At 43.2% G+C, this 22,191-nt stretch overlaps 1 protein-coding gene across 5 annotated transcripts in view; it reads right to left on the reverse strand.

The window, feature by feature from the left end:
• ZNF423 (zinc finger protein 423) overlaps positions 1 to 22,191 on the reverse strand; it is a 229,122-nt gene that overhangs the window by 17,616 nt on the left and 189,315 nt on the right. For 4 of the 5 annotated variants that reach the window (XR_010434321.1, XM_064671141.1, XM_064671142.1 and 1 more), the window contains 2 exons: positions 4,892 to 5,023; positions 3,260 to 3,375 (listed from right to left, as the gene is read on the reverse strand). The exons of the other annotated variant lie outside the window; for it this stretch is intronic. Coding sequence is in view for 3 of the 4 variants with exons in the window: in XM_064671141.1 (XP_064527211.1) it covers positions 3,260 to 3,375; positions 4,892 to 5,023 (248 nt within the window). In the remaining variant the exon portion in view is untranslated. The remainder of the gene's footprint in view (positions 1 to 3,259; positions 3,376 to 4,891; positions 5,024 to 22,191) is intronic. 5 annotated transcript variants of the gene reach the window in all.

Here is a 22,191-nt window from a genome sequence, read left to right on the forward strand (position 1 = left end):
TCTCCTTGCTGTGAATCACACCACAAATATAACTCTCAGCACCCATTATGTGTCATCATTTCTGACCCACCTTCAGTGTTGGCAGGGTTCCCTGCTATGGTTTAAATAGTAAAGATCAAAATTTCAGTTTTGTCAAAGAGCTAGCTCATCTCCCATGTCCAAGTGCCCTGTGTGCTGTGGTGGCTCTGGCTGCCTCCAAGGAGCAGGAATGCCAGGGGGGCTGGCAGCTCCCAGCACAGCTCCTGGGGATGGGGCTCTGTTTAAAGGGCTCCTTCTGTGCTGCACGTGAGGAACCCCCAACCCTCCACCTCTACACTTGTTTCAGTGAGCATTTCAGTAGGGGGAACGAAATGCCATAGCCTCAGTGTTTCATATAATAGCTATAAATTTATTTTTTTTCTGGGAGATTCTCATCATATTCATAGCTGTCAATCTTACAAACTGATGATGTGAAAAACGTGGAGCTGCCAGCCTTTCCTCTTATGCCCTAAGGGTGTGTGGGGTTATCATACATGCTGTTTCCTTTGTGTTTCATACTTAACCTTACCATGTTTTCTTTCCTTATTTCCAGTGAGATAATGTAAGCAGTTAAACAGTGTTTTCTTTTCTTGTGGCAGTATCATCAAGGTAACCTCACTTACTCATTGTTCCAGATTCTCACCCAAATTCTCACCCATTTATAAAGTAAGCTCAGTTCCTCAGAGCTTTCTTAAGCCTTGGTCTTACAGCTCCATCAGATGGTGTAAACTTCAAAGCATAAACCTATTTTAAAATACAACTACTAGTTCAGCAGCGCAAAGAGGGTTTGGTCACTTCCAGAGTGTTGAGCTACCAAAGCAGTATCTGCACCAGCCACTAACAGCACATTCACAGCAGCAACAGTTTCTCATCACATGGCACACGTGCCTTCTGGGCTTACTTAGCGTTTACCCTGACTGTTTAAAAGAAATGTTCACAAATCAGCAGGGCTAATCCATGGCACTCCATGACATGTCCAAAAGTTACCTTTTCCCTGTGCAGCCTGTCATTTTCCCCACCCTCCCTGATTTTCCTGCTTTTCTGTAAGCATCCCACTCTGAATTTCTTCTTGAAATAGCTGAATGTTCAATTTTTTAAAAAGTATTTTCAGTGGTTTCACTTATGAATACGAAGAAGTGAAACAATGTGTAGGTTCAGGTTTCGATACTAGTTATTTTATGCCAGTGGGAAAGCAAGTTCAGAACTGAAAAGTCAAATTCATCAAGCGAAACCCCTTGATGGATGGTGATTTGCCCACATTAGAATAATTGCACAGTTAAAGAGAATGAAAGGTTTATGCAGATTTAACCCTAACTAGCAGCTGAACAACTGGTTCACTGAAATAATACTAAATCTTCATTACTCAACAAAAATATAACCAATAGTTGAGAAATTTAGAACAGGCAACTTACACATCAGAAACTAATGAGATAACTATGCCAAGGCAGACTGGTTCAAAAGTCTTGAGCATTTCTAACGGATTTATACACACATTTTGTGTCCTCCTTGGCTCCTGTATTTGTATTGGTAAATTCCCTGGCATCAAGTAAACACACATTTCTGAGTCACTACCGAAATAAAGACTAAAACTGTGCAGCTAAGTATTGAATTTTCATTCAGCCAACACTATTCAAAACTACTCGTGTAATTATTATGAGCAGAAAAATTTTCAGTGCACAAAAATTCTGCATAAAAACTGGAAAATTATAATCATGATTTATCTGATTAAAGCTGACATTTGCTGCAATTTTGCAAGGCACAAAACTTCAGAATTGAAACACTATGTAATTAAAATTCTTAATTGCAAAAAATGGGCCGCCGTTAAGACTATAATTCAACCAGGTTCTCTTTATTTGATCATCTGATTTTAAAGGTTAATGCAGTGACCTAGGAAGCCAATGTGCCCATTTTAATTGTGCTGGCATTTTGACCAAACACCACTTTAAGGGAAATATGGGAGGAAAAATCAGAGCTGGCTTTGTAAGCCACTGCTGCCTTCACAAAGCATTCATAGTGAGAACACACAAACCCAAAATCTGCTGACTTTATTAAAATATTAACAAGGTATAGTTAAAACTTTTGTACACTTATGCAAATCAGGTCGCTAGAACAAGGGAAAGAAGAGATCCCCTGGGAGAAAAAATAAAATAAAATCAACAAAGTGAAAAGATCAGCCATCCTTCCACAGCATGACAGCACAACACAAGAGGCAGCAGCTTGGGAATTCAGCAAGATAAATAAAAATCCTCCAAAGTTTAAGTAAATCATAGTTTATAAAGCTAATAGATTTAAATGAGGCATATGGTACCATTCTATAAAAAGACCACATTTCCCAGGGGGTGGGAGCAGTATTTTGGTGGCCATGCTATACAGGTGACGTATGTGTGAGGCCAGCCAGGGTGGGCACCTCCTCATGAGCTCTGTAGGGGGGCAGGCTCTGGTGCTTCATTCCCCATGAGGTTCCAGGCACACACACCATGAGGTTTCTGTATCTGTGTGAGTTTAGCATTAGAAGTATCAGTGTGATTTAAACCCCAGCCTCACTGCCATGGCTCTAAGGAGGCCCCTGGGGCCGGGGCCCCAAGAGTGGCTACAGCAGCAGGACAGGGTCCAGCCCCTCCAGAGGGTTTGCTGCACTCAGGAACAGATGTGGGCCAAGCACTGGCTTTGTGGAGGCTACAACTGCTGTGGCTGCAGCCTGCAGTGTTGCCAGGAAAACTGCTATGTAAGGCCTGGTTTGCAGAACCTGCAGCTTGTTAATGTGCTACTGCCTTGGTGGAGCCTCTAATTAAGCATTGTTGGAGCTGCACCCACGCTTTGCTCTCATAACTCAGTAGGGAAAATTCCTTTACTTCTGAATTAACAGTGAGGAAGGGGATGGGGCAGCTACCATTTGCTTAGTCTTTGTATGTTAATCAGTCCCTAAATTATTAATAGAGAAAAAGAAATTATTTACAAGGTGTTTGACGTAGACATGTAAGGAGGCAGCAACACTACTGTCAAGAGAAATACTCATAAATCATTATCTCTCTCTTGTCTTATTTATTTATTTATTCTAGCCATGCTCAGAGACCCCTTTCTCCTCAAAGCACCCAGGGAGGCAGGAGGAGTCTGAGAGACTGTTTAAGGCAGAAGAGACCATACTAAGGTTAGGCACCTTTTCTAAATGCTGCACAAGGGTGACAGCTGCACAGAGAAATCAACAGCTTTAGCTTTGCTTTTACTCCTGTTGTAAACATACCTGAAGCTCTGTTTGAAAGAAGAACTTCTGTGGGCACTGGGAACAGTCATAAATTTTGTCTTCCTGCCCGTGGACTGCAAAGATGTGCTGCTGCAGTTTATTTGCCTGTACAAAAACTGAAACGACATAGTAGGATTAGTTAAGATTGCTTTGTATAAGGCATCTGGCCTCGAACTACACTTCAGAGTCTTTGCAATTGTAACAAGTCCAAGGATATCTGCCAGGGAAGTGCCGATACACTCTCTTCAGCAGAATTTCCTTACAAGTAGTCAATTTAGAGTCTCCAGGCTGACAGTCAGCTTACTTCTAACAGACACTATATCCTGTATGGATTTTTGATATTTCACATAAAGCTAACACTGTCCACGGGTAGCTGGAAGAACTCAGTCATCAGACCAAAGAGAGGATGTCACCATTCCCACAGGGAGCCCTGGGCCCACGGCAGGTGCATCGGATGCATTTTTAATGCAGGACAACTGGGCCAGGAGAAGCCTTGATGGCTGGTCTGGAAGAGACATGGCCCAGAACAGCATTTCCCACAGACATGTGAATCTGAAAGGGCAGGCTTGCCACGATTTTTAGACCTTTTAAATAGGTTGTCCATTAGGTATAAAAAAAAGGATGATGATTTAACCTCACAAATATCACAGCATCTACATTATGATTATGACTTTAGCTGGTTAAAAAAATATATCTCATTTCATTTTTGTCTCACTTTATATGAATCTGTATGTGAAAATGACTTCTTCAGTGGAATTCAACACATGCACCCAAAGAAGTTTTTTCAACAGCACATTTCAGGAAAGGATAAATTATCTCCAAGCTCATGCAAACACCATGTTCTCAAACTTTGAGCCGAACCCTAAAGAGCTTGGGTTCACCTTATTCCCATCAAAGTTTAAGGAATCTCAGGTGCTGCCATGCCCCTTTACTGACAATAAGTCCAAACCATCTCTCAAACAGATTGGAAATGCGGATGTTAACTACTGTTTTGAAGAGAGTATAAAAGGCAGCCTTTAGCATGCACCCTGCAGATCCTTGAAAAGCAAGATCACCCATGATCATTTTCATTTATGAGACAGCTTAAAATGATCTACAGGGAAGGAATACCTAGCAAAATCTCAGACAGGAGTTAGAAATGTGCCACTGGAAGAAAATTGGGCTTAAAGAAACCTCTGAGAGAACAGCTGGCAAAACCATGCAGTTGTACAGTTTGGTCTTATCAAACCTTTATTCCCATGAGCCTCAGCAGTGTGAGTGGACCATTAACCACCTGGCCTTTAAAGGGTCCTTGCTCAGGTGAATAAGGGCTTGCAAGAGCAGGTCCATACTTTGCACGTCCTGCACTTGGAAACACATAACACCTTGAAGCCACACAAGGTATAATGTAAAGGCTTTGAATTGTGGGGGGCCATGCAGAGCCTGCTGCGTGCAGCAGTGCTGCTCAGTGTCAAATGCCACAGTGCTGCTTGTCAGAGCGAGCCCCAGACTCAGACAGACAATATCTGAACATTTCCAAGCACAGTATTTCTTTTTCCCAAGGAAAGGAATACAGTATTTTACAAATCCCCCGAGTGTCATTTCTGGATCTAGCCATGCACGCTGAGGCTTGTCTTGGCCTCCCTGTCTTACCTGTGAAACAAACAGGGCATTTGAATGTGCCTCCCATCCCCTCAAAGCTGTGCTCAATCAGGTGACACAGGAGCTTTGCCGGAGAGTCAAACATCTGGTTACACAGCTTGCACTCATGATTGATGCCTTCCTCTGCAAGGTTCAAATGATACAACTTGTTAGTGACACAGCAGATTAGCGTCGGGGATGCAGCAGCAGTCGGCGAGGAACGGCTGTGCCTGCGCTCACGGCTTCAAGGACCCACAGCCCCAGCCCCAGCCCTGGCCTCAGCACCAAAGCAGGGTGAGCATTCACGGGTACAGTCCCAGCCACGTTTAGGGGTGGTGATTTTGGGCTGCGATGAAAGCGGCCCTGCACTCAACCCATGGGGAACACACGCGCCTGCTCCCAGGCTCCCAACAACACAGCGCTGCTCCACCTTGCCTCCTGCCACAAAGGGAGAGCAGCCCTGCCCTGGGTATAGATTATTAATAGTCAAACAGCATTTAAAACTACTTTCATAGTGTGAATTCAACACCAAAACTGACAGAGGGCTGAAATGCCATCTTCACCTTAGACTGTACTGCAAACACACAGGGAAGGAAGGAACTATTGGAGAATAACAGGAACCCAGAGCAGAGAGTCAGTCTAAATTTTATCTCTTGGCTTTTTCCATGGTGAAGAGAGATCATTGAAGGTTTTTAAATGTAATTTGAAAGTGTTATTTCCGTGTCACATATTTTAAGTATTGAATACACAGGACCCATTTCAAATGCCTCTATATCCTAGCTGAACTCAGGGAAATAACAATAATTATTACCCTTGGTTCAAGTCTACCACTTTTGTAAGATGATATGCTTCTCTGTTTATTGAAATTTGTGGTTCTGGGTGCAGCTGGGAACTTTTTTTGACATACTGAAGCCATATTAAAGCAATTTTTACACATAAAACTGTTTGCTTGAAGAGAGGGAGCTGAAAAAATTTAGACAACATAACATACAGTTTATATATAAATCAGAAACCACCCAAAATTTTTTTAAATTGTGGATGGTTTCTGCAAATACTTGCCGAAAATGTGTCTTTCCTTCACTGTGGCAGCACACGAACTTCTCATGAAAACATACTTTAAAAACTAAATAAATTCTGTCTTTTGTTGTACGCATCTTCGAATATCACCACTTCAATTTTTATTTCCAAGATAGCTAATTACTACATTATACCATGAACCACTCTCTTGCCAAACACATTTGGATATTATGAATAATAGGAGCCTTCAAAAGCACTGTCTTTACTTACAGTTGCTTTAAATTAGCTTTTGCTATCTTTAAAGCGGCTAAAAAAAAAGGAGATTATTGTTTTCTATAAAGCCTCTGGTACTCTCAGGAACCCAAAGCCCTTGTAGAAGCTGGTGATTTATGTGCCAGGGCAGGCAAACAGCAGGATTCTGCACTTGGGACGCTGGGCACAGCTCGTACCCAAGCACATGGCATGTTTGCTGCTGGAGGTAATTCCCAGAGCACGTGAGCCTTGAAGGGTGCATTGTGAAAAATAACAAAAAAAAAAAAGAAAAAAAAAAACAAACAAACACAAAACCATGCAGTGCCTTGTGCAGCAGCATATGCCAGTGGAGAGCTGCCTGTGCTGCCAGGTGGGCTCTGGAAATCCTCATGGCAATGTGTGCTCTGCCCTGCCCAGGGTGCTCATGGTGAGTGCCGGCATTGGAGCTGCCACGGGGAAGGGGGAGGCACAGTATGGGGAGAAGGAAACAGGTGGGTTGGGAAGGAGATAAAAAGAGAAAAGGAAAGGGAGGAAAGAGTCAGAAACAGAAAGATGAAAGGGCTGGTAGCTCCATGACAGCAGCTCTACAAATTCCCTGGGAAGACATAACCAGAGACTGGGATATTTCTAGAACGCCACAAGGTTTGCAGTGCTCTGTTTGGGCAGCCACTATGGGCAGGCACGTGGCCCTCTCTGATGTGTGGGCTTCCCACCTGGCCTCTCTCCTTTCTGTAGTGTAAGGCTGGCTTCTCCCATCAGACTCTTGCCTGAAAAGTTTTGGCTTTGTGCAATCTTTGCAATCTGTTCTGGAGGGGAGGAGAGATGGGGAAGGGACATGTGCCTCCTGCTGAGCACGCCCAGCCACACTGCTGTGTACAGCAACCAAGCACTGCAATAAACCTGCAGAGGACAAAGCAGGTACTGGGGGGAATGGAACAAATTCCTTCTACAAGTAAATCAGAGAAATCATGTTTGACATTAATTTTCTACCCTCTGCATACTGGGTATTTGGAAAACAGTGATTCATGTACAGCCTGAGGTCCGGTGTGAGCACATGTGTTAATAAATACAAGCAGACACATACTGATGACTAGACAGCTGCTCCTTTTGCAGCCTAAATACCTATAATTTGAGTAAAATTAAAAAAAAACCTGCCAAACCAAACAATGCTCAGCATTTCAACTGAAGTATATTCTTACAAGCTTGGTATGTTTAATTAGGTAACAGAGACTGTGTATTTTCTTGGCTGATCCCTGCAGTATTTTAAATAGTTAAACCCATAACAAACAAACTAAAACTCGAATGAAAAATAATAAAACATAATGGGTTCCTGCAGATCTGGAAATTTATCCCACTCGAGGCAAGACCTTTTGATTTGCAAATCCACTTCTGAATTATAAGGCCTTCTCCTCACCGGTGGGGGTTTTTATTCCACTCCCACAGGAGTCCATTATGTATTTCTTGTGTCTATAAAACCATCCAGAAAGAAAAAAGGGGGGAAAAAGTACCATGGTTAGCATGACAAACGTTTCTCTTTTCATGCATGTGTATTCAAAATATGAAAATGCCCAAAGATATAGATAGAATTGCTGCTATAATCACTCTCTCCTCTATGGCATTTTACAGCATATTATTTTACACAGAAACACAGCACATGTATAGGGATACTCAGTCACCTTTGCAGAATAACTTCCTTGAATTATATAAGATCACATAGGTACATGCAAGGAGGCTTTTTGACAATGCAGCATGACAGCCAATGTTCCAGTCAAATGTGTGGTGCTGGGTGTTAGCAACGGAAAACATATCATCATTTCCCTCATTCTTATTCATATTTTTTTTTAAACATGACAAGCATCTATGAGAGACCTACATAACTCAAGTGAATTATGCAGCCCCTCTCATTTGTAAAATAAAATGCATATTTTTACAGCTTGTTAGGGAGATCTTCTCCCATTTCTTCATAAGTGTATCTGTGTGGGGATCGAGCGATTGCAGGACTAAACGAGCAATGCACAGCAAACAAGAATCTTGGGTTTCTTGGCTTTTTTTTTTTTTCCTGAGCTCAAAATAATAAACATTAATTTTACACTTCATTTCTCAAAAAAATAATAGGATATGCTCTTGTTTAAAACAAGCAGGCCTGCTGTATTCTGTCAGGCTGAAACTATGTCAGGCCAAAAGAGGAACAGAGCGCTTTGTGTAAAAGTATCATGGGGAGATGATAGTATCCTGTAATGTTTTCAGTACCTACTTTTGTCTCCAAAAGCATTTGATCCCTGGCAGACACATACTTATTTCCATACTGGTCTTGAGGGAAGCCAGTAGGAATGAGAGCTGATTATCTGAATCCTGAAGGTGAAACCTGGGTGGTGCCCACTGATGTCAAAGGCAGGCATTTGTATAAATTTGGAGGTACATAATTTACTGCCTGTTAGTGAGGATTAGTGGGTTGTGCAGACCCAGCTGAACTGCGGTGGCAAAGCACGTCGCTCATTGTTCCCAAGTTTGGGTGCGTTTGCAGGATAGTTTTAAATATGTTGATAGGGTGCTTAGTAGCACTTACACTGTCATTCTGCCCATTTTAGAGTGGGAATATGGTTCTCCATAAAGCTATTTCTGCTGCAGCAATGTGCATTTAATACATATTACAATGAGTCTCTAAGCCTCTAAGAGAACCGACACCAGCAGCCTCCTGGCGAGGATGCAGTATAATTAATAATGCTGTATTAAACCCGTGTACTGTATCAGCTGCATTTCTAATTATAACTATATTAATGGCAATATTAAAGTATGCATTAACACTGTCATGTACTGACACGTTATCATACCAAAAAAGGGAGATCTGAACAACAAAAATCAAGATTGTCTTTACTGTTAGTTAAAACTTCTCTCTTCAACTTGATTTAATAAAGCGAAATTTTCCCTTATGGAATAACTGCAATAGTCCTAATTTGAGAGATCGTGTAAGACAATCTGATGCTCATTCCTGACAACACCACATGCATCCTGTACTATAGCATCCCAGAGCAGTATATTTCTACTCCACTGCAGCAAATTAAGGCAATAAAGGGGAATTTCTTTCCTGTACTCAGATGTTCACATCCACGAGTTAACCATGCTTTTAATGAACTTTGAAATACTGTGAGTCAGTGTAACAAAGCATTAATATACTGTGTTCACAGAGAACCTTCTCCTGTCCATTAGATCATAAATTTGGTAGAATTAAATGGGCCATGTGCTCTAATTATAGTAGAAATAAATAGAAATTGGAATGAACACAGGGAAATAAAATGAAAACTGCATGGAACTATTCTGTTTATGCAATTCATTTCCTAGTAAATAAGTAATCAAAGGGAAAAATTTATAACATAAGAAAAGAAGGAGCTTCCCCAGTAATTTTTTCCATGTGGCTGTGAAGGAGTAAGGGACTGGAACCAGGGTAGGATGACAGTGATGGACACCCCTCTCCAAAACAAAGCCTGCAGAGAACCCCTTCGACCCCTCATCTGGCTGGCAACACTCCACCACTGGTATTCATTTAAAACAATCCAACAATAGAGGTAAAACCAAGGTCTGAGAACACACTGTGACTGCTACAAGGGGACGGCAAATTCGCAGATGCTCACATCGGATGAAGACGATGTCTGCTGTACAGATGACATTTCCTCACCGCCATTGCTGCCTAAGCCCATGACCTGCTATACAAACCATTTGGACCACACTGCTCCATTAGATTTTTGTAATTAATCCCAGAGGATGTAGCCAAGCCCCTTCCTTGCTGTTTGGGCAGCTGCAGGGTGAGGAGACTCTGTGCTCCTGCCCTGGCCGGGCCGGCAGCACAGAGCTGCTCTGCAGCGCGGTGCCCCAGTGATTAGGCAGCCCGGGCGGTGAAAGGCAGCGGATTGATGGCGTGGCAGCAGAAATGTCACCTGGGGAGCTGGGTGCCGTCCTCCCAGGGATGCTGGAGGTCAGTTACTATGGCAACGCCGAATGAGCTCAACCTTGTAACTGACCCTTATCTTTTTTTGATCTGTAGCCCCCCTGGGACCTTGGCTGGAAATCAACTGGAAAATAATCTGGTCACATATCAGAAAGAAAACTATTTATACTTATTTATCCAGGTAGAGCTCATATCTCCCTTTGACGACTCTGCCGGACTAAAGACACCCATCATGTTCCCTCAGTGTTTTGCGCGGCTGTGCAGGAACACCCAGCTCCGCGCTGCGAGAAGCCATGCCAGACCCCCCCGCCACTGCAAAACACACACACAAATTGCCACAGATATCTGTGCTCATGGGCTCTACTGATATATTGCCAAAATCTTGCCTTGCTCTCGCCCCCCAACTTGCCCATGTGGATAAACATACACCTACACCCCTTCTTAGATGGTTTAATATTTTATGTTGCTATCCGCTAATCATATTCTTTTGTGCTTTATCTCTCTGCTGAAATATGATTCTGCTTTGAAATATATTTATATGATCTAGAATGGCACAACACTGATGTCTTTTATGAGCTGAAGATTGTTTAATAAAATCTTGCATTCCTGCTTCATGCTTATGACAATTTTACTATTATAAGTTTTCAAGGGATATGAGAGCTGTCCACCGTGGTTAGAAACATCACTTTAATGAAAAATGATAACATAGGCGCTTGGATTTTTCTAGAAACTATGTAGGGAAAACCAAGAAAAATACACACAAATGTATGTTGGGAACTCTGTATTTTTGTTGGTTTTCCTCACATTTGCCTTTGGATAAGGTTCGTTAAAATCAGTTCTGTTCTTCATAGCTTTCCAAGGGACAGGCAGCCTGGACAAAGGTCTATCAGCACAAAGGGGCTATCGCTCTTCTCCAGGTGGGGAAGCTCTCTGGGGCAATGGGATTTGGGAAATCTGGAAGATATTAGGAGACAGAAGCCACAAAACTTGCTGGCAAACATAGGGGCTAGAGGAAGAGCTCATGGATTCCTGGTAACAAACAAGGTTTCTTGTCATGTACTTCTTTGCCCTCAAAAAGGTATTCTTTTCCAGGCTAAATTAGCCCAACCACACAACGGGTTTTAAATTCTTTCATCATCTCAGGGGACCTCAAGCTCAAAATATGCAGAATTAGATGCCAAATTATTTATAGGGTAGCTTGTAAGTTCACTGCCTCCAGTACATGTCAGTACACTGCAATATTAAAATGACCATCAAAAAGAAGCACAGTCCCAGAGGGACTGGGGATGAGATTGCAGGGAGTTTCCTACTGACTGCGATGGCAGTTCCTGTGCTGCTTCAGAGCCTCTGCCTCCCTCCCCTGCAGGCTGTGCCCCCACTCCACTGCTTTCCTAAGGGGAAGGCTGAGCCTCAGGCACACAAGATGGGTCTGCCGGGCCCAGCTTCATCAACTTAATTTTCAGTTTACAAGAAAAATAAAATCTGAAAGTTCAAAGGAGTTCATGGAGTTGTGCATCATCTATCTGCTGACTGCAGAGCCCCAGAGGGACGCGCCTGCAGAGCTTTATTTTAGATTTAGATATTAATCTGGAAAACTGCATAAAGATAACTTATAGAAATGCACTATACTTTAGCACAGTAACTTCACACTTCATGAGCCTTTCTCTGAAGATGCCTTTTTTTAACAGCCTATGTTAAAACTTTTTGTGGACTAAAGCCTGATAGGTATGGCTGTTCCTTCACAATAGTTAATCAACTATTAAGGAATAACTCCCTTGGCTTCCATGTAAACGCAAAACCCATATAGGAAAAGAAACACATGCTGCCTTTGAGGGTGCAAGCCCATACACCCACACACAGAATTAGCTTTATCCAGACAAATGAATGCCTAAGAATGACTAGAGTTTAATAAGAACACAACTCAACCCAAGTAATGTATTTCCATGTTTTGAAATATTCACAGTTGTGTTATTTCAAGTTTAATGTCAATACCTGATGGAACTGAAGTAACACAGCCCTGAATCCAAGCCCATGGCCACACAGCCCAATATGTACTATCCTTTCTCATGCCATTGTGCTGCTGAAACCTAAATATCCCTTATTACTCCTGGTCTCTTCTCCACTCTCTTCTCTGGGAGCAGCTCCCTGCATTATTACACAGAGGGAATACATTCATCCTCCCAACCTACTGACAATATCACATCGAAGAGCTCAATACAGACAAACAGCAATAACTAGTATCTACTTGGCATCTATTCTTCTTGTGAAATTAAAAATTAAAATTAAAACATCATTATACTCTTATTAAACATCCCACTGGAATATGCCAAGTGCTTTTAAAACATGCAAAGCTTTAAACCGCGTTGAAATGGGTGTAAAGCCCTTTTTACTCATTTTACAGGCCTGGCACATTCCCCAGATTCAGCACCAGGGCCACCAGAGCCGCAAGGTGCCCCCTCCCCACTGCATTCCACCCAGACCTCCTGCAGGCCCAGTGTGCCTCGGCTGTGGTGACACAGGGGCCCCCAGAGCTGCCAGGATGCGAGTGAAAGTTGCCAAAGGCAAAGCCTTCCCTCTCACCAACATCCCCCTCCCCTGCCCGGGGCACCTGTGCACAGGGTGGCAGCTGCATCCCACAGCCACTGCTCAAAAGCCAAACTCTGGGTGCATTTTTGTCTGCTTAAAGGCATTTTTGCCTGCTCCTGGGGTGGGGATCCCAGTGAGGGCAGGAAGCCTCCTGAGCTAACCGGGCACATTCGGGACAGCACACGGTATGTTTTAAACATGCAAAGTCCCGCTGATGTGTATCACTGATCTTCAGATTACAATTTCCCAAGTACACATTGACACGATAGACTTTAAATCTATCGTGTAAATAATCATCAGATTAATGGTCTCTAATAATATATAATTAACATGACAGACAGGCTACAAGCCAGTTGTTCTCAGCTACGCCCAGCAACGCACAGAGCAGGAGAAAGGCATTAACCACTCCCATGGTGGCATCAGGGAAGCAGAAAAACTGGTAAAAGGAGAAATAAAAACAGAATATTTAGCAAAATGAAAACACAAAAATGTACAGTTTAACTGAGAAACACTGGAGGTTCTTTAAGGCATCAAAATACAATAAATGTCAAACTTTTGGGGTTTTTTTGAGGGGGTGGGGGGAAAGGTAGAGTTTTATTTGCATCAGCAAAGAAAAATTGCGTTATCCCTGCATTGGTGCAATGCCTCTTGAGTGAGGACACGTGAACTGGTATGAGGGGCCATATTCTGATATTGCAATTTCTGCATAAACATGGAAATACGTATCCAGCAATGTGGATATACTTTATAGCAGTATATGCTATGGTCATATTAAAGCTTACATTAGTATAGATATCTGGGAAATGGTACAGTGGGCATAAAGTTATAAGTGCAAGCAAAAACCAGCCATGAGCATTATTTCTGTGGCAGATCACCAAAGAGCTCAGACACTGGCTAAACACTGCACCCCCATAATGCTGGGGCAGTGTGCATCCACTTAGTCAGATTAAACAAATGCATTTCTTTTAAACAGGGATTCAATTTCTTATTAAGAAACGGTACTGCGAGGGAAAAGCCTCTGGTTAAAAAGCAATCTCTTATGGCATTTCTAGCAACTTACAGACCGAAATTTTTCTTTGAAACACATGCAGACAAGCAAAAAACTCAGAAATATCTCAGCTTTTTCTTGGAAAATAAAAATGGTGGTTACCCAGCTGTCTTGACATGATCATTCAGCACAACTGCACCAGAGCTTACTTGTTTGTATGAGGGCTGAACACGTCACAGCCCAGCCTAGAGAGGCTCCTGCCCCACACCCCTACACCAAGGCCCCTCCCTCACTCCTTCTCCCCACAGACCAGGGCTGGAGCTCAGGGACACAAACCAGTTATTGGAGCTGACAAAATGAGATGCCATTGCAAATAGAGGGAACCAAGGGTGACTAAATAAGGTCTGGCTGGCTAAGATAGGTAACTGATTTTGCATGGCATGAATATCTCTCAAAGCTCGTTAAGTGCAAATATGCCCAAAAGAATGAAACCCCCCTATCAGACATATTTTAAGTCAGGAATCCTATGGTGCAGTAACGCATGATATTCCTTAAGGCAGTCAAAAAGAAGAATCTGCATGAAAACAAGAAAATATCTTAAGCACCTCTGCATTATGCAGACATATATTCTTGTACTGTGGGAATATGCACAAGTAAACGTACAGACCATCTCCATTGATGCTGGAGGAATTTGCTTGATTAACACTCCACAGTCCAGGTGGAAATCATACCCTGTGGCAGCTTCATCTCGAATAAGGAGAAAAACTGTAACCCAGCGACCTTTTGGAAGAGATCTCACTGCTGAGAAAGGGCTCTGCATAACACAGGCTGTAAAGTTACTCTGGGTAGTGCTTACCTAACATACAAACACTGAATACAATACATAAAACCTAATACCAAACTAATAACAGTTTTACATTTGTTCTTTGTCCTGCACGTGAGCGAGCCACCTTGCACCCTTCACATATGATCTGGAGCTGGACAGGCAGCACTGAAGCAGTTACTCTGAGCTCTGCACAGAAAGAGAGCTCAAGGCCAGCACACTCATCCTGCGGGGTTGCAAAGGGCATCAGTGGGTGGGCAACACAGGCAGAAACCTTCTTCCAGGCTCCTAAACTCAGAGGACTTTGGCTTCTGCCTTTGTAAACAAATCCCTTTCTATTTTAATATAAGTAGCTCAGTCAGGCATATGGCTGTTGGCAGATATGCTCTCAGTGCACAAGATGGCCAGCTTGGTTTTATTTATTTTTTAGAAACACATTTTCTTCTTTTTATATGTCATTAGCTTTTTATTCCATTAAGGAAAGCCATGTGCAAACTCTTATGCTGTAGACAGAAAACTTAGTGTAAGATATAAGGAAAGTTTGTATTTTTTCTCAAATAAAGGTATCTGGAAAACCCAATGGTGCTGAAGCAGCCCTCTTTCAGCCACAGGAAAGTGTGAGCATGCCACTGTATCAAAACACAGACATCCAGGAGACTCTGATGGCTAATTAACAGCAGGACTCCTACACAGCTATTTTTGCTTAAACTCACCCAGATCTTGGCCTCATGGCATTGCAAAGGTTTCCTGGGCTCTCTGCAACTCTACTCATCCTCAGAAGTTAAAAAACAAGTTCTAAGCCCCTGCCCAAAATGAAGCACTAAGATGTTCCCAGCAGGATGGCATATTCAGAGGTAGGAATGGGCTGGAGCCATGCAAGCATGGCTGAGATGACCTGGAAAGATCCAAAAGATGTAGTAGGATGGCTGTAGAGAAAGGCCTGATGTGCAATCATTGAACTTGAAAGAGATTTAGGGGTATTCACCTAATAAGCCCACATGAGAAGGACCACATTCCACAGCTCTGCAAAAGTTACTGAGAGTGAAAAATGAGGAAAGATCAAGCTATTTTTCAGCTGCACCCTCAGATAAAGTAAGATTCTTCATCAAGCCATCATGAAGTCCCTGCTTCAACCAAAAAGGAAATAACAAAAGCCTGTCAGAGACCTGCTACCCATCATTTTATTATTCTTTTTTGGTTTTTTGTGAGTTCTTATTTTAACCTCAGATTCAACGATCGGCATTAAGAAGTCAGCATTTGCTCCTGTCACCCCAGAGAGGTAGGGAAGATACAACCGTATATATGCAAAACAGGCACGAACTCTGATAACAATACTTTGCCTGTAGGCAAAAATTGACTTTTTAAATGGCAGCAGCTATAATAATGTTAGCCTAAGACCCACCCTTGCAGGATTTTCCTCTGCTTAGTAAAAACAAGGTACACGCCAATAGGAAAAGCAAAGAATTTGGGTACTGACAATACAGGCAATGTTTTAGTGGGAATGGGGGAAAACAAAATCATAAAATAAAAATAAAAGGTCAGTTCCATTAAATGACAAACGCACCTGCTCTACCAGCATGGAGAGGGTCAAGGGGCACTTCTGTAGCCATGGAAGCAGCAAGGAGCTCAGCCAAGATGTGTTCCCTAAAGCTCCCTGGTCCCAGCCAGCAGCACTCCGAGAACCCTGGCCTCAGGATGCCTTCCCCACGCAGCTTATCCTTTGGGAAAACTGCCTGCAGAGGATGGGTCTAAATCATGGTCTAAGGGATGAGTGGCAGATCATGCCTATTCTTTACATTTCTATTCCCTGTGATTACCAGGAGAAAGTGCATTACTGCACAAGAGGAAGTGTGAGAACACGGCTTCCTTTCTATTCACACCTGAAGCTTGTGAGGCCACGAAGTCCAGTTCCTTGAGGGAGCACTTTGGGAGACCCTTGATACCCTGGTGCCACCTGTGTGCCTGAACTGCCCCAGGAGGTTGTAGGGAGCCACGCCAAGGCCACCCAGCCCCAGCACAACCAGCCACTCCTCCCATCACACACTGGCACTGACGAGTTGCGGACACATCCCGGGAAGTGGTGCACAGGCAGCGTGGCTCACACAACAGTCAAATCTTTGCAGCTAGATGAGCATCAATTATGCATTGTATCAAAACCCTAAATGCTAGAGCATGGAGCAGGCAATTCAAAGAAGCAGCATGAGCAAAGCAAATGCCAAAGAAATGAAAAATACGTCCAAAACTGTGACAGAGCGCTTGACTACTTTTCACGTAACATCGTCAATCATCTCTCATCAAAGATTTCAAATACTTGGGAAGAGATTACAGAAATATTCAAAGATACAATATTTGTATTTTGAATGTTAATTTGACACAAAGGAGTGTGCATGAGGGAATGTTTATAATCAGCACTCCAATAAACTCACAAATGACTCTAGTATTTTATAAGCTTGTTAGAAACAAATCACTCCCTTAGCTTATATTTACTTACTGATGAATAATAAAAGGCCTCAATACACAAAGAGTAAATTCAAAATGTTTTCCTCTTGTTTTATCTTCTATGACAATCCTGGAACCCTCTCATTCAGACTGTGATTCCCAATCATGCCTCTCCTAGTTTTATGGCTAAATATTGATTTCTCCATACAAGCAGAGGCAGTTTTGAACCTCAGTTCCTGCCCCCAGATCCCCTGTAAAATAGTTGACTTGATCTCGAGCTGAACTGCGGTAGCTGACCTTGCATCCTGCCCTCGTGATGTCTGGAGGGGAGGGAAGGGGAGGGGAGAACATTCAGTTGTGCGAATTTATGCAGCAGTGAAGGCGCAGTCCCAGTGCTCAGTCTTAAGAGGAAGAGGAGAAGACATGAGCAATGAACAGGACAGTCAAGCAAAAGCATATAAGAGGAGATTTTGCAATACCCTTATAAACCCACAACAGTGCCAAACAGCTGATGAACTGCAAAATACATCAACTGCTTCAGCCGGTCTGCAAAGGCCTGGGCGAGGTGTTAATACAATACAGACTTCTGTGACCACCCAAACACCCTGCACACTGCTGGTGTAACAGCCCAATAATTGACCACAGCTGAAAAACCCCTTTAGCCTGTTTAAAAATGCCAGGATGCTTTAATGCAATACAAATCGTGCTTCAGTAGACAACGTAACACCTACACCTTCCAAATGCTATTAGTTATACGCCAGCTCAAACACTTAATGCTCTAGTCGCAAGCACAGGAGACCAGTGCTAACCATCAACCCCTGGCAGGAGCTGTGCCGTGGTACCCACGTGTGCCATGATAGCTGGATTTCAGAAGTAATTGCTGCATAGGTCGGCATGCTGGATTCATAAGTGGTGAGTAACACAAATGGAGGGAAACAAAAGTTGGCAGAACAATGCCTCATTTTTCTGATGTAACTAAGTGCTGAGCGTGGTAATGGGAGTGGTGGGGATACTCGTCTTTATGCTTTTATTTACCCAATAGAAAGAATACAGGGATATTGTAATGCAGGTTTTTACTTAATGTACAGTTAAGCATCACACAAACATTTTATTGTGGTCTGTAAAGATGATCTATTTACAGTAGCTGAAAAAAAATTACACACTGCATTGAAGCATAAGCGCTTGCGGTAGACACACAAATGCAGAGCAACTTTGCAAGGTAAATGTAACGCAGGCTTTTGTTCTAGATGGCCCTGTTGCTTCATGCACAGGCATCAAATGCATCTTCACCATCCTTTAAAGACAAACCAAACACTGCCATGGACCAAGCTGGCAGGACACACATCACCCCTGTAATTGCATCAAGATGCTGAAGTGAATAAACACAGCTAGACCTACCCACAGCCCAGCATCCACTGGTGCTGCCGGAGGGGGAGGCTGTGAGCTCAGGACTAACAGCACAAACTTATGGCTGCTCACCTGGTTTGCATTGTGGGAGAGCACAGCAGCTTCTCATAAGATTTTGAGGCAGTTTCTGTAAAGTGCCTGGTGCTGGGGCTGGCCTGGTGGTCTCCACAGGGTGCCGGGAATCACTGCAGTATTGCACAATACATAACAAAGGTTGCACAGCCCCTGCTATTATTAACCATGATTCAGGTATGCATTGAGCTGAGCCAATTAGTCATTGCAAAGATATCTTACAGCTTAGGATTCACATTTCCAGAGTGCATTATAAAATGTGTTTGTTTCTAAAAATGTTACTGGCAGACCCATGAGAATAATTTTTTTTTTTTAATCAGTGGACAAACCATAAAGCCTTGTACAGGAATTTACTAAGAAGTGCAAGGTTAACAAGCGATGCACTTTCAAAATAAATCTCAGGGTTCCAAAGCCATGGCTACATGGCACTCCCACAGCACCTCCTGTGGTCCTCTGCAGGGACAGAGACCACCAGTCATGGATCTCAGCTCCCTCACCCGCCACTCTGGCCAGCAGCCAGAGCAAGGGGAAGGCCCACAGATGGAGCATCCTGGAGACACTGCCTCACTGTGGGGGTGAAAGATCTGACTGAGGAAGCCCAGGCAAAAAAAGTGGAGCAAGGATCTCCCAGCACGATGCCATCCACTCCCATTCCTTGCACTTCCACACTGCTCCTATGGAAAACTGCCTTTGCCACAGGCTTCCCACACATCACTGCCTGGAATGCAATGCCTTCAGCACCACAGCTGTGAGGTGCAGTGCTCTTGGGCACACGCGTGTTTTAAAAGCAATGCTGGTGTCTGAAACTCCAACTGCTTAAGCCAGTAGCAAAGTTTATAGCCCATACCCGAGTATCTCCAAGGGTGAGTGTAAAGACCAGCACTCCCCTTGCCACCAGGCGAGGGGGGGCTGCTTAGCTCTCCTCTCTTAGTCCCCAGGTGGTGCGGAGGAGCAGGAAGGCACGACATCCTTAAGGGGAGATTCCTTGTACCTTGTTCCAACATCAGAACTTCAGCCCAGAGAGAGAACAGTAAACTAATCCTCAGCAGGAAAAAACCAAATGATTTCTCCAAAGAGGAAGAAAGTTACTGTGGGCGTGTGAAATGCAGGAAACAAACAACCGAGGGAAAATCCATACAGGACATGTCAGGTTTTCACAAGGAAAATGCATCAACATGCCACAATGTGTGTCAGACACCTCAATGCTCTTCAGCCTGAAGTCACTGGGATTTTCCCTATGGCCAGGGGGCTGAAATTTTAACACTGTTGGTCCATCTTTGATGCTATTGAAACAGAGACATGAATTTGAAAAGGAAAGAAGTCATGTCATGAAGAAGACTGGAAAAATACACTTTCAGGTGGGGAAGGGTCATGGCAGTCTAAATGAACTGAGTACAAAAAGTGCATTGCTCTTCATTTTTACAAAGGTGTCCCAAGTACAGTGCCCTCCAGGCCTCTCCTATGAGTTATCCATTTATTTTAGAAAGCTTCACTGGAGAAAATAAGCACTCCTTATTTCCAGGAACAAAACCAAACCATACCAATCCTCAGACAGCTGGCAGGACAGGCAGGGCACAGCCCAGGCTCGCTCTGGGGCTGCCCCCTCTGCCTCCATGCCTGGCAGGTGTCTCCGAGGAGGGGAGTGCACCAGCTGCTTTCAGCCATGACCGAAGCCAGGCACCTCAGGCAGGAGTGGTGACAATCTCAGGGCTTTCTAACGGGGACTATCCTGGGCCCAGCACCGTTGGCAGTGCCTGCACAGAGAGTGTGGGCCAACCCCACTCAAATTGAGCACTGGGCTCTGGATCACAAAGCAACGTGACTGCAATTTCAAGAGGACTGCAAAACCTACAACATCTTTTATGCTGTTATTGACAGGTGCTGAAACCTGCCAGTACCAGCCTATTCCTGCTACACACAGGTCAAATCAGAGAAAGAACTTCTCATGGCAGTCCTTGTGTCCCGAGTTGTCCAGTGGCACATTCCCACACGGCCACGTGGGATGTACTCGTGCACCGGCTCCCCCTCAGCAGCCCCCAGCACAGGCAGCAGGGCTTGTGTCTGACCTCTGAAACACCACCTGAGCCCAGGGCTGCAGCTCTACTTATTACAGGGTCTTCATTCACAAGTGCTGAGTTTAAGTAACTGGTGGGGATTTTAAGGGGTTTCATTGCACCATTTGGTTTTCTTTTGCTTTTCAAACAAAGAATGTATTAATCAATAAAGATTTTTAAAAGAATTAATTATCACCATCATCAAGTCAAGTTCCCCAGTGCCTCGCTGTCCAGCACCTGCCTGAGTCCTCTTCCCATCCAGTGAAGGATTTCTGCACCATTCTTGTGCTTTGGAGCCTTAAAGAACTATTAAAATCAATTCACTTGGTGTCAAAAGCTTATATTCTTCTTGCACCCACTATTATAGCTGTAGTATTCATCAGATTTTTACCACCAGGATTAATGTTATAAAATGTCACTTGCTACAGTAAAATTTATCAACATTATTATATACCATAGAAACTGCCACCACAGACAAATGCACTACATTAAAATTTTGTCTAGAGCTCCCTAGAGGAAACATTTGCTGCAATTTGTGTAACAGTTTATATATTTATGCTATTTAATGGTACAAAGCAATAATTATGACTTCATTCACTGATAAGCAACAGCATTATATAAATCAGATGCAGATTTAGAACATGCCAGCTTTGTCACTGGCCTACTACTTGTAAATTATGTTGCTGTTAAAAAAAAAAAATCTAAGCAAATATGAGTTAGCAGCAGGAAGCTAATAATGTGCCTCCAGCTGTTCCAGTTAACCTGCAAATGTGGCCATCTGCACCTCAGGAGAAAAAGAAAAGGAGAGATAGAGGGAGGGAGGAAAAGGAGAGAGGAGAGAAGCTCCCGCCAACGCCAGCACAAAGCCTAGGCCCTGAGCAGTAGGAATGACCTTGCTCCTCATGACCAGACAAGCACATATTTAAAATCAGAAAAGTTACTAAAGAATAAAGGACCTTTTCTCCCCTAGACCCACAGAAAAAAAAAATTAAAAAAAAAAAAAAAAGATTAAAAAAAAGTCCTTTCCACTGCCTTTTTTCTAGAACAGGCTGTCTTTCACCTCTGAGGTTATTATTTACTGCATTGCAGGTCTGTCCAATGAACAGGTTTTTCTTACAACTTCTCCCTTTCATTTCTACTTTTTAACACCTCTTCACAGACCCATCTTGTATTTTTTTTTTAAAAATGGTGGTCATTGTAATAGATTTATTCCTGCTTCAGACAATTTAAAATGGATCTGCAGGGCACAAAGGCTGAACTATCAAACAAGACCAAAATTCTCAGATAGAAAGTCACAGATCTCACAGTGCACAGCAGCTTCACTCCTACCTTTGGGTTCACGGGGATGAGGTGTCCTTAGGACGTGCGAGTAGTGTTCACTCAAAGATTATTTTATAAGAGACTTCTGTGGAATCTGGGTCACAAGGAACTGTCACAAAATATTCCCTTTGACATTCGTCCAAACACTGAAGAGACAGTGGCTGAAAGTGCATGTCCTGTACATTGTTACACTTTGGTAATTTGACAGCAGTTTAATACTAATAATTCTCCAAGATTCTTGTTAGCAAGAGCTCCCCAATACCTCTCCTAGAAAAGTATAGGGAGGGCCTCAAAGGATTTTTTTTAATTTCTTTTTTAAGGTCTGACTCTGTAAACCAACAAACTTAATTCCTGTGAAGGGTACCAGGTCAGGGAGGTCAGCATACCTTGCCAGAGCTGCACCACTCCACC

The sequence above is a fragment of the Pseudopipra pipra genome, chromosome 14 (genome assembly GCF_036250125.1).
Source record: "Pseudopipra pipra isolate bDixPip1 chromosome 14, bDixPip1.hap1, whole genome shotgun sequence".
In the NCBI taxonomy this organism is placed as follows: Eukaryota; Metazoa; Chordata; class Aves; order Passeriformes; family Pipridae; genus Pseudopipra; species Pseudopipra pipra.